Source organism: Colobus angolensis, unplaced genomic scaffold, assembly GCF_000951035.1.
Source record: "Colobus angolensis palliatus isolate OR3802 unplaced genomic scaffold, Cang.pa_1.0 Scaffold18, whole genome shotgun sequence".
NCBI lineage: Eukaryota > Metazoa > Chordata > Mammalia > Primates > Cercopithecidae > Colobus > Colobus angolensis.
In genome coordinates, this window is record NW_012114932.1 from 1,049,540 (window position 1) to 1,062,270 (window position 12,731).

The 12,731-nt window shown below is 35.5% G+C and overlaps 1 protein-coding gene across 1 annotated transcript in view; it reads right to left on the reverse strand.

Annotated features, from left to right (window-relative positions):
- Positions 1 to 12,731, reverse strand: part of DOCK3 (dedicator of cytokinesis 3) — a 606,207-nt gene that overhangs the window by 451,749 nt on the left and 141,727 nt on the right. The window contains exon 4 of the mRNA XM_011939302.1: positions 12,345 to 12,441. Within this exon, the coding sequence (XP_011794692.1) occupies positions 12,345 to 12,441 (97 nt within the window). The remainder of the gene's footprint in view (positions 1 to 12,344; positions 12,442 to 12,731) is intronic.

The following is a 12,731-nucleotide window of genomic DNA, read 5'->3' on the forward strand; positions in this document are numbered from 1 at the left end:
ACAAAAAATTAGTCGGGCGTGGTGGCAGGCGCCTGTAGTCCCAGCTACTCGGGAGGCTGAGGCAGGAGAAAGGCGTGAACCCAGGAGGTGGAGCTTGCAGTAAGCCAAGATAGCGCCACTGCACTCCAGCCTGGGTGACAAAGCGAGACTCCATATCAAAAAAAAAAAATTTGCGGAAATTTTGATTTTCACTAGGATTATGTTGACACTATACATCAATACTGGAAAGAACTAACATCTTAACCATATTGAGTCTTCCACTCCATAAGCATATCTCCCCCATTTATTTCAGGTCTTTTAAAATTTCTTTCAGTAGTGTTGTCTAGCTTTTCGTGTGCAGGTATTCCATATATTTCATTAAACTCACCTAATGCTAACCACACATGCTTCAGTTTATTAGCATATCTTGCTTGGAAAATGGGAGTAGTTCAGGAGCCCAGAATAGGATTTGTGAATATGTGAGATACAATCCAATTTTAACATTTTGTTTCCATACAACTATACTGATGCTATCTTATTGTATTAATACAATTCCTCAATGATGACATAAAAGTAATCTAATAACCCTGATAAATTATTTCTCCTGCAAACGCTTTCAACTGAAATGGAAATTTACTTCACACTGAAATCTAGTCAAGTAGAAAAGGCATATAATCACTCTAAATAATTTGACTACTTAGGTTATCTCTTCTATAGTTACCGTTTCTTCTTGGGGACTAAAAGCTTTCAAACTATTATAAGTTGACTATGTCTGGTGTGAAAGCTATATATTACAAAATTAAAATAAATCATATTTTGAAGAAAAAGTAAATTTCAAAACATATATTTATACAAATAATTTGAGAATCAATTTCTATTTCAATACAGACATTAGTGAAGGTAAGCACACTATATTACATAAAAAGCTAGTAAATTAAAAATAGTGGGAATCAATCATTTAATGAGTTAGTTCACTATTCCTCAGTGACATCTCATAGATCAATTAGGTTTGTATTTGGTTTTTTCATCCTGTTGTTAACAGGATTTAACTAATATATTTTCTCACATAAAAAGTTCAGAAGTTAAATAGGATTGTTACAGTGAGTGTACAACGTAAACAAAGTTTTAGACATCTTCCATCGTTGTGTCCTGACATCCCTGGAATATAATTTTTAATCTCATAGTTGTCATATCCTGGTAATAAGATGGCAACTCCATCATAAGCTTATCCAAAAGTAAAAAGAGAGAAGGATGAAGGACGATAGGCTAACGAGCATGCTAATGCAGTTACCAGAAAACAATCTTGTGAAAACGCAGTCTGCTACAAGCAAAACAACGGCATTTCCAGAAATCCCTTGTACAAACTACTTATTATTTCTTACAACCAGAAGTGTATCATACAACCTCCCCTAACTTCAAGGGAGTCAGGAAAGATGAATACTTTTTCGCTGTACACACTGCCTACCTAAACAGTTCTGAGATCTTTTAATAAGGAAGAAGATTCTGGATACTGGACAGCCACTAGGGTGTCTGCCAAAATATACTTTTAGATTGTAAACCTAGCTAAAATGAAATACACTAAAACTTATCTTGAAAAACAAAAGACAGCCTTACATAATTAAAATACTAATTTTAATTACATTGAGAGAAAAATCTTTGAAACTATCATATCTTGTTATGTATAAAATATATCTTTAATGCAGCAAAAAACAGGCATGATCTTCTAAAGATTAAAAGGTTTAGGGTGGGTGGGATAGGGAACTAGTACATATTTGAAAAACAGTAGGGCTAAAGCAGATCAAAGACCTTCTTCGGTAACAGACTCCTACAACAGTAAATACCCATTCCTATGAAACAGCAATAAAAGTCAAATATGCATAAGCATTTAATCACTGAAAATGCACAAGGCACAGTTATAAGCCTTTTTTTTTTTTTTTTTCCTTTTTTTTTTAAGAGACAGGGTTTCACTTTGTTGCCCAGAGCTGGAGCAAAGTGGCTCAATCACAGCTCACTGCAGCCTCAAACTCCTGGGCTCAAATGATCTTCCTGCCTCAGCTTCCCAAGTAGCTGGGATTACAATAATGAGCCACCACACTGGCTCTAAGCTTTTTATATCATTTAAACAACATGACAATCCTGGAATGTGGGTACCATAATTATCCCCTACAATGAAGCTAAAGTACTCAAAATCATGCAGCTAGCAAATTGTGACATTTGAATCTGAATTCAGGAAATCTGTTTCCAAAGCCTGTACACTTAGCCACTATATGATATTCCTCTAAATTCCTCTTATATATAATCTGAATATACAAAGGTGCAAAAACGTATGTTCCTAATCTTTGACAAATCAATATTCTTGGGATAACCATAAAAATTAATAATAGAATTTTGCATATTTTGTTCTTTATGAGGAGTCTCAATGTGATATGCCATCTTCCATTTACAAATTTAATCTTCCAGGGATTTAAAGGAAGAGACTATATAGCAGAATTTAGAGAACTGTGTCTTGTTTCTCATAAAATCTAGAAATTGTTCATTTCTTAGAGACTTTAAAAAATAAAACATAATCTCTTATAGTAATACAAAATAGAACTGTTACAAAGCATGTCATCTTCAGTAACTATGCTCTAGTAGAAATGTGTTTAATCTCTTCCGATGAAATGACATTACTATTATACCAAAGTACGTTTCATTACAGAAAACAAACTATATGGCAAACTTCATCATACATACCCACTTAAGCTGAGTTTTTAATAGGAAAGCAAAAATTATAATATTGTCACCCTATGGTAGTACACACAAAATGACTGAAGCAATTTATCTACAATTATAAAACGCTTCAGTTGTACACTTGAGGAAAGATTCACAGTCAAAACTAACTCAAACACACATACCTTTACCTTTTAGTTTATCCTTATCTTATTAAGTGCCATTTTAACGGAATACTCTAGTTGAATGTTAAATCCTCTCACAGAAAATGCCACGTTTAATGTGGTAGGAAACAACTACAAAGCTTTTTGGGGTTTTTGTTTGTTTGTGCTTGTTTTTGTTTTTTTGAGACGGAGTTTCACTCTTGTTGCCCAGACAGGAGTGCGATGCCACGATCTCAGCTCACTGCAGCCTCCACCTCCCAGGTTCAAACAATTCTCCTGCCTGAGCCTCCTGAATAGCTGGGATTACAGGCTCCTGCCACCATGCCCAGCTAATTTTTTGTACTTTTAGTAGAGACGGGATTTTGCCACGTTGGCCAGGCTGGTCTCGAACATCTGGCCTCAGGTGATCCACTCACCACGACCTCCCAAAGTGCTGGAATTACAGGCCTGAGCCACCGTGCCCCACCTATAAAGTTTTTTCATGAAGATTTCCTAGTGGCTAGAAAATTCCCTTTTTCTTATTGCCAGAGTAACTCTAAAAATAAAGAATAAAGATGATTCTGGGCAATAAATTCATTTTCTAGCTTATATTAGTACTTGGCCTTAATTACTATCTTGGCAGAGGGAAAAATATAAATTCTTTGTGTGACCTCTAGTGTGCTTTTGGCTTTTAAAAAATAGTATGTGAAACATAAATAACTATTTAAAATATGACAATCTTTTGTATAAGACCAGTCAAGTGCAGTATCGAGAAGAGGGAACAAGGAGAACAAGGAGTTCAATCTGTAATGACAAATCTTGTTCTGACAGGAATGCATAATATAATGTCAACATTTTCCACAAATGATGGTGCTCAGATAATCTGTTTTGCATCAAAACAAGATTACTGGATAGAAAGATTACGGTTTTAACTGCCTCAGAGGAATGGAGTTTTTCTATTCTGGTTCAAACAGAATAATTTAGAATAATTTATTTGACTTTAGAGTAATCAGTTATTGATTCTGCAGTTACCAGTTTCAAAACCATAGCCAAGTTAAGTAAATTCAGACCCTCTTATGTTAACTTTGTAGCATTAACATCAAATCCAAAAAGGATTCTTCAAATTTATGCTACAGTTTTTGGAGTCAATTTAGTTAACACTGCCAATCATAATTAAAATCTCATGCATAAATAATAGCATAGCATAATAGCATAATTCACGCTAAAAATATCTAAAACCATTATTATTTTTATCAGTAAAAGTTTTTAGTTTTAACAAAAATTTTTGAGACCATCTCTGTCACAAATAAGCTATTTCTTTCCATGAAGCTTAAAATTTAACTTGGTTCATATGGAATGTGATATCAGGAAGAAAATGTCAATCACATTGACAATTTTTGTCCTAAATTACTGAACATCTGGCAAACATTCCTTTTTAAACCTCTGGTGTGTACGACTCTGATATTCACCAGGACTTGCCAAAAACATACAGAGAATTCCATATACCATTTACCCAGCTTCATCCATTGATAAGATCTTATGTAACCACAGTACACTGTCAAAACCAAGAAACTGACATTGTTACAATATTATCAACTCCATTACAAAGAAATCACATGTGTAAATTCAAATAGCTATCACCACAATCAGAATTCAGAATGGTGCCATCACCATAAAGACACTCTCTCATATTAAGCCTTAATAGTCACACCCTGACCTCAACCTTAACTCTTGGCAAACACAAATCTGTCTTAATTGCTATAATTCTGTCACTTTGAGAATGTTATGTAAATGGAATCATAGAGTATGCAACCCTTTTAAGTTATTTTTCTTTTTTTTTTGAGACAGAGTCTCGCTCTGTCGCCCACGTTGGAGTGCAGTGGTGTAATCTTGGCTCACTGCAAGCTCCGCCTACCGGGTTCACGCCATTCTCCTCCCTCAGCCTCCTGAGTAGCTGGGACTACAGGCACCTGCCACCACACCTGGCTAATTTTTTGTATTTTTTTAGAGTAGAGACGGGGTTTCACCATGTTAGCCAGGATGGTCTCAATCTCCTGACCTCGTGATCCGCCCACCCGCCTCAGCCTCCCAAAGTGCTGGGATTACAGGCGTGAGCCACCGCGCCTGACCGAAGTTACATTTTTTTAAGTAGCATCATGCCCTTGAGATCAATCACTCTAAGTTGCTGGATGTATTAATCATTACTCCTTTTTGTTTCTGAGTAGTATTCCATAGTTTTTTTCTTCTACGCACCTACTGAAGGATATTTGGATTGTTTCTAGTTTATGCTATTACAAATAAAGCTTTTATAAACATCCATGTAAAAGGTATTATTTGAACAGAAGCTTTCACTTCTCTAGGGTAAAAACAGGACTGTGATGGCTGGGTCATATGTTAAGTATATGTTTAACTTTATAAGAAAAGTCCAAATTTTTCTCCAAGTGGGTGTGCCATTTTACCTTCTAACCAGCAATGTATGAGATCCAGACCCACATCCTTGACATCACTTGGTATTAGCAGTACTTTTTATTTCAGTCATTCTAACAGATATATATTAGTATCTCATTGTAGCAATTATTTGCATTACTCTTTTGGCTAATGATATGGCAAAATCTTTTCATGTGCTTACTGGCTAGGCATATATCCTCCTTGTCCCTATTCAAGAATTTTGCCCAATTCCTAATTGAGTTGTTGTATTACTGTTCCATTTACAGAGTTCCATAAATATTCCAGATATGGATATACAATTTTCAAATATTTTCTTCCAGTATATGGCTTACCTTTTCATCCTTTTAACAGGGTCATTCAAGAGCAAAAATGAAGTCCAATGTATTGCCTTTTTACTTTATGGATCATTTCCTTTAGTGTCATGTCTCCACTTAAGACTAGGTCATGAACGTTTTCTCTTAAAATTTTCTTCTGAAAGTTTTATCATTTTACATTTTACATTTGAGCCTACAATCCATTTTGAGTTAACTTTTTATAAAAAAGGATGAGACTTAGGCAAGTTTCTTTTTTTTTTTTCCTTTTGCCTATGAATATCCAACTATTCCAACACCATTTGTTGAAAACACTATCGTTCCTCTACTTAATTGCTTTTGTACCTTTGTCAAAAATCGGTTGTGCACACTTGTGTGAATCTACATCTCAGCTCTTTATCTTGGTCCCCTTAAGTGTCTATCCCTCTGCCAGTACTACTCTGCCTTGATTACTGCATAGTAAGTGTTAAAATTACATTGAGTGATTCTTCCAACTTTATTATTCTTTTCAAAATTGTTTAACTATTTTAGTTCTTTTGCACTCCCCTATAAATTTTAGTTTTTTTTGTTTGTTTGTTTTTGAGACAGAGTCTCGCTCTGTCGCCCAGGCTAGAGTGCAGTGGCCAGATCTCGGCTCACTGCAAGCTCCGCCTCCCGGGTTTACACCATTCTCCTGCCTCAGCCTCCCGAGTAGCTGGGATTACAGGCGCCCGCCACCTCGCCCGGCTAGTTTTTTGCATTTTTTAGTAGAGACGGAGTTTCACCGTGTTAGCCAGGATGGTCTCGATCTCCTGACCTCGTGATCCGCCCATCTCGGCCTCCCAAAGTGCTGGGATTACAGGCTTGAGCCACCGCGCCCGGCCAATATGTCTCTTCTAATCCATGAGCATACTGCCTCTCCATTACTTAGGTCTTTTTTTAATTAGCATTGTGTAGTTTTCAATATACAGATCTTGTACATGTTCTGTTGGAATTATGCCCAAGTGTTTCTTTTTTTTCCTTCTTCTTCCTTTTCTTTTTTTTTTTTTTTTGGTAGAAATGGGGTCTTGCTATGTTGCCCAGGCTGATCTCAAACTCCTGGGCTCAAACAGTATTCCTGCCTCAGTCTCCCAAAGTACTGAGAAGCATGAGACACTGTGCCTGGCCTCATTTTTTCTTGAGCAACTAATAAATGGTACTGTGTTCTAAATTTCAGTTTTCAATTATTCATTGTTATTTGTGGAAATATGATTTTGTGTGTGTGTGTCTGTGGGTATGTGTGTTTGGATATCTGCAACCATAAACTTGCTTATTAATTCTAAGAAGTTTCTTTTTAAACTCTAGTGTCTTCTTGTTTGTAGATTCCTTGGGATCTCCCATGTAGCCAACCACATAATCTGCAAACAGGAAGAATTTCATTTCTTCCTTTCTATCTATATATCTCTCATTTTCTTGCTTTACTCCATTGGTTAAATCTTCCAAAATTGTGTTGATAGGAGTGCTGAGAGGTAACATCCTTGCCTTGTTCTCAAATGCAAACTGTCTATCATCATTATGACACTTGCTGTGGGTTTTTATAAATATCCTTTATCAAGCTGAGGAAGTTTGCTTCTTTGCTAGTTTACTGAGAGTTGTTATCATTAATGGGTGTCGAATTTTCTAAAATACTTTTCTAAATCAACTAATGTCATCTGGTGGTTTTTCTTCTTTAGAATGTTAATACAATGGATTATACTACATGATTTTCAAATACTGAACCATCCTTGTATTACCAGAATAAACCCCACTGGCCGTGGTATATTATTATTTTTATATATTGATCAAGTTGTTAATACCTTATTGAGGATGTTTGTGTCTATAGTCATAAGAGCTACTCCGTATTTTTTTTTCTTTTTGTAGTGTCTTTGTCTAATTTTGATATCAAGGTAATAGCAGCCTCATAAGATGAATTAGGAAGTATTCCCTCCTTACCCATTTTCTAGAAGACTCTGTATAAAACTAGTGTCATTTATTTGCCTGGATGGTTCTTTTTGGAAGGATTGCAATTATAAATTCAATTATGTTAACAGTTGCAGGATTTTCAGATTATCTATTTTGTCTTGGGTGAGTTTTGACAATTTATGGTTTTCAAGAATTTGACCTATTCATCTTAAACTATCATTATGTATGTAAAGTTGTTTACACTATTTTCTTTTTGCCTGCTTAATGTCTGTGATGTCTGTGGTGATATCTCTTTCTTTACTCTTGATATATTGGTAATTAGTATTTTCCCTCATTTTCTTTTTCAGTTTTGCTAGGTGTTTATCAATTTTATTAATCTTTTATAAACCAGTGTTTGCTTTGATTTTCCCTATTGCTTTTGTATTTTGTTTTTTATTTCATTAATTTCTGCTCTTCATTTTTTCCTTCATTCTGCTTGCTTTGGCTTTTTTTTTTTTTTTTTTTTTTTTTTTGACAGAGTCTTGCTGTGACGCCCAGGCTGGAGTCCTTTTTTAGTTTCTTACAGTAGAGCAGGAGCTGAAATTGTCTGATTTGAAAACTTGCTTTTTTTTCCCTATTATTAGGACTTAAAGCATACATTTCTCTTTCAACAATGCTTTTGCAGTATCCCACAGATTTTAATATATTTTCTTTTAAATTCACTTTGATATATCTTTTATTTCTCTCACAGTTTCCTCTTTGACACAGATGATTTAGTAGTGGGTTGTTTAATTTTTAAGGTTTTCCTGGTTTTTTGTTTTTTCTTGTTACTGATTTCTAATTTGTTTCCATTATGGTTAGAATATCCTTTGTATGACTTCAGTTACTACAAACTTGTTGAGATTTGTTCTATGAACTAAGATATTTTCTATCTTGGTGAATGAACATGTTTGATTGAAAAGAATCTGTATCCTGATTTTATTAAGTATTCTATAAATTTCAATTAGAGCCTATGGTTGATTGCACTGTTTCATTCTTCCTTATTCCGGATGACTATTGCCTAGTGGTTACACGGATTACAAAAAGAATGGGTCATTAACCCCCAACTACAACAGTGATTTTTTTCTCTTTTCTCCATTCAGTTCTTTCAGGTTTTGCTTTATTTATTTTGCACCTCTGTTAGATTAAGATTATTTTGTCTTCCCAGTGAATTGATCCTTTTATCATTTTGTATTGTCTCTTTGTCCCTGGTAGTTTTCTTTGCTCTGATATTGAACTTTTCTTATATTAGTACAATTAATAGTATTTATTTAAGAAAAAAATTATTCATAATATAATGACATGTTATTAATAATAATTACCCTGTTTTTCTTTCATGTTTGCATAGCATATATTTTTCTATCTGTAACCTTTAGCCTCCCTATATCATCATATAGACAAGTGAGTTTGAAGTGAGTTTCATACAAACAACATATAGTTTTTTTTATTGTAGAATTTGCTAAATTCTATCTTGTAATTATTCATATACTAGGATTTAAGTCTGCCACTTTCGTATTTACTTTTGTGTTTGCTCCCTCTATTTTACCTGCTTCTATGTCTCCTTTCTTATTTTTCTTTCTTTTTTTTTTTTGAGACGGAGTCTCACTCTGTCGCCCAGACTGGAGTGCAGTGGCGGGATCTCAGCTCACTGTAAGCTCTGCCTCCCTGGTTCACACCATTCTCCTGCCTCAGCCTCACGAGTAGCTTGGGACTACAGACACACGCCACCACATCCGGCTAATTTTTTTATATTTTTAGTAGAGACAGGGTTTCACCGTGTTAGCTAGGATGGTCTCGATCTCCTGACCTCATGATCTGCCCACCTTGGCCTCCCAAAGTGCTGGCATTACAGGCATGAGCCACCACACCCGGCCAACAGTTTTCTTAAATATTAATTCAACATACACTGAGAATTGTATCAACATTATAATTTTTGCTTTGTATTATCAAACATAACTTTAAAAACTGAAGAGAGAATTAATCTACCCTTTCCATTGCTTTCTTCATTCCTAATGTTCCAAGCATCCTGTTGTCACTTCCTTTCTTTCTGAACAACTTCCTTTATAGTCATTCTTTTAGAACTAATCTCCTGTCAACAAATTTTCTTACTTTCCTCCTTCTGATATGGGTTGATTACCCATTCATTCTTGAAGCATATTTTTGCTGGATACACAACTCAGGATAATCTGCTTGTTTTTTTTTGTTTGTTTGTTTTTTAAATTTAAGCAGTTGAAAAATGATGGGATACTTCCCGTCTGCCATACTTTCTAATGGGAAACCTGTTATTCAAATTGTTGTCACAGGTAATGTGTTAAATGTCTTCTAGCTACTTTCAAGATTTCTTCTTTGGCTTTAATTTTCAGAATTTGGACTATGATGTGTCTGAGTATGGATTTCTTTGGAGTTTTCCTATTTGAAGTTCACTAAGCTTCCTGAATCTAAAATGCTTATGTCTTCTGCCAAACTGGGAAATTTCAGCCATTATTTCATTAAAAAAAAAGAAAAAAAAATTTTTTTTTTTTTTACTCCACATCCTGTCCTCTCTATCTAGTATTCTGAGGCTACAGTGTTACATCTTATCTTATTGTCCCACAGGTCTCTGGAAGCAGAGTTCATTTTTTCTATTTTTCTCTCCATGATTTGTACTGGAGAATTTCTAGTGAACTATCTTCAAATTGACCAATTCATTTCTCTATAATTTCTATAGGCTGCTATTGAGCTCATATAACATTTTTTAAATTTTGGTTATTGTATATTTCAGTTCTATCATTTTCATTTGGTTCTTTATAGTTTCTACTTTGTTCCTAAGGTTGTCTATGTTTGTTTGTTTCAAGAGTGTTTGTAACTGCTTGTTGAAGCATTTTTACAAAAGCTGTTTAAACATCCTTGTCGATCATTCCACATCCGTGTCATCTCAGTATCAGCATCTGCTGAGTTTAGATTTTCCTGATTTTTCATATGACAGGTAATTCTGGGCCATATCCTGAACATTATTGTACTATGACGCTCTGGTTCCTATTTAAATCATATATTTTAGCAAGTAGTCAACCTGCTTAAAACTGCAACCTTCTCACCTTTATGAGCTGTGGATGAATGTCAATCTAGTTATAAAAATCTCTGCATTGCTTTTCTAATTTCCCTCATTTGTGTTCTGTAGATGATGTAACTTCACCCCACTATCTCCTCAGTTTGGGTTTGGGTGGGGACAAGCACTGCCTCATTTTAGCAGGACAAGGATGGAAGACAAGGTACTATCTCACAGGGTCTGCCTCATCAATGCAGTGGGGAAGGGAGGGTGGAAGTCAGAGTCTTGCCCACAGACTCAGCTGGGGAAAGCACAACAAGGAAAGCAGAAGTCAAGAGTTCCAACCACAGGTTTCTCCATGGAAAGTTACTTCCTCCTTACTTTATATTTCGCTGAGGTGGGGCACCACTTCATTACTATAGGGTAGGGGGTGAAAGTCTAATTTTCTGGGTTCCTCCTGGCCACCCGCCCCCACATTTTTCCAGATTTGTCCAGTTCATTCCACAGCCTCCACTGGAGAGGGGCATCCTCTTGTTACTGTAGGAGGGGGAGGATGTATGTATAAAACAGCACTGGTTATGGATGCCACTGCTGAAATGCCTGTTAGAGTAGGAGAGAAATACAGCTTTTATTGTGTGTTCTCTTAGAGAGCAGTAAAGTATTACTAAAAAAGTTTCTGTCTTTTGGGGCTATCCTTTGGCTAGAGAGAACAGGCTTTCCTTGGCACTAATTTTCCTTTGTTGGTTTCTACCCACTGGCATTTCCAAGTTGTGCGCCTCTCTAGAGATAAGGTCAGGATATATGAAGGTAAGGAAAAGGGAAAAAGAGAGAAAGAGAGAGAGAGAGACAGAGAGAGAGAGAGAGAGAGAGAATTCATTTGATCCTGAGCCCCCAAATCCCTTGGCAGTTCTTTCTCTTTTTTCTAACTTTGAGTTTTCCAGGAGGTGAATTATGTGTTTTATCCAGGGCTTTTTGTTGTATTAGTAGAAGTAAAATAAAATGTGTTTACTCCATATTGTCCAGAGTTCAAACCCTGTCACTTATTTTTAGTGTAGATATTATGATTATTTCTACATCTTATCACTCTCTACTTTCTAAGTTTTCTGAGAACTTTATTACTTTTTTATTAGGTTTCTATTACTTTTTTTTTAAGAGACAGGGTCTCATTCCTTAGCCTCTCAAGTAGCTAGGACTACAGGCACACAAGTTTTGTGTAGAGATGGTGGTCCCCAAGGTGGTTTCAAACTCCTGGCCTTAAGCAATCCTCCTGCCTCAGCTTCCCAAAGCACTAGGATTACAGGTGTGAGCCACCATGCCTGGCTTTTATTACATTTTCTATTTATTTATTGGGCCAGCAAAGTGTCAGATATGACATATCCTTGAAGCTTAGTAGCTGCTAAAAACTGTTAACACAATTTATTGGCCTTTATATCCACCATTAGGTTCACAAAAGATAAAAATAAATAACTCTCAAGTTGGTTCATTTGTTCTGTAAGTATCTGTTTTATGAAAGCATCTGGGGACACAACAATGAGTAAGACAGCTAAGATCCCTGGTGCTATGTAACATATTCCAGCGACTGGAGTAGAGAAATTACAGGCATATGAACAATAATGTGTGCTCCACAGGTTGAAAAAACTCAGTCTGCTATGTTTCAGTAAATACTAAGAATATACATTTGATAAACTGCAAATATTCAGAAATCTAAAACTGCATACTTAGCACAGGTTAATATTTTTACTTGGTACACTAAACTTTAATGATCCAATAAACCAGTATTCAACTACTTACCACATACAACTGTTTCCACAAACTTGCCCATTCTTGTAGAGTTGCTGTAACCTCAGTCACAATAGAATCTTCAAGTGGAACCACAGTTTCATACTGCCTAGAACCAGAGCCACAAAAGACAGCCACATTATCTCTGAAAAGAATCTCAGCAAATTGTTTCCTGTCTTTTACTTGTTTAACTCACATTTTAAATTTATGCAAATAAAAAGTACACCTAATTGATCAAAGACCTTTTTATAATGATATACTGCAACAGTGAAAGTGAACTGAATTAAAGAGATTTGGGTTTTACTGTATAAGTCCTCAGTTTTACTTTTTATAATACTATCCTTAAAACACACTTTTTTAAGAACAGTCTCTAAGCTTTTTCCTTCAAGGAAAACCCAT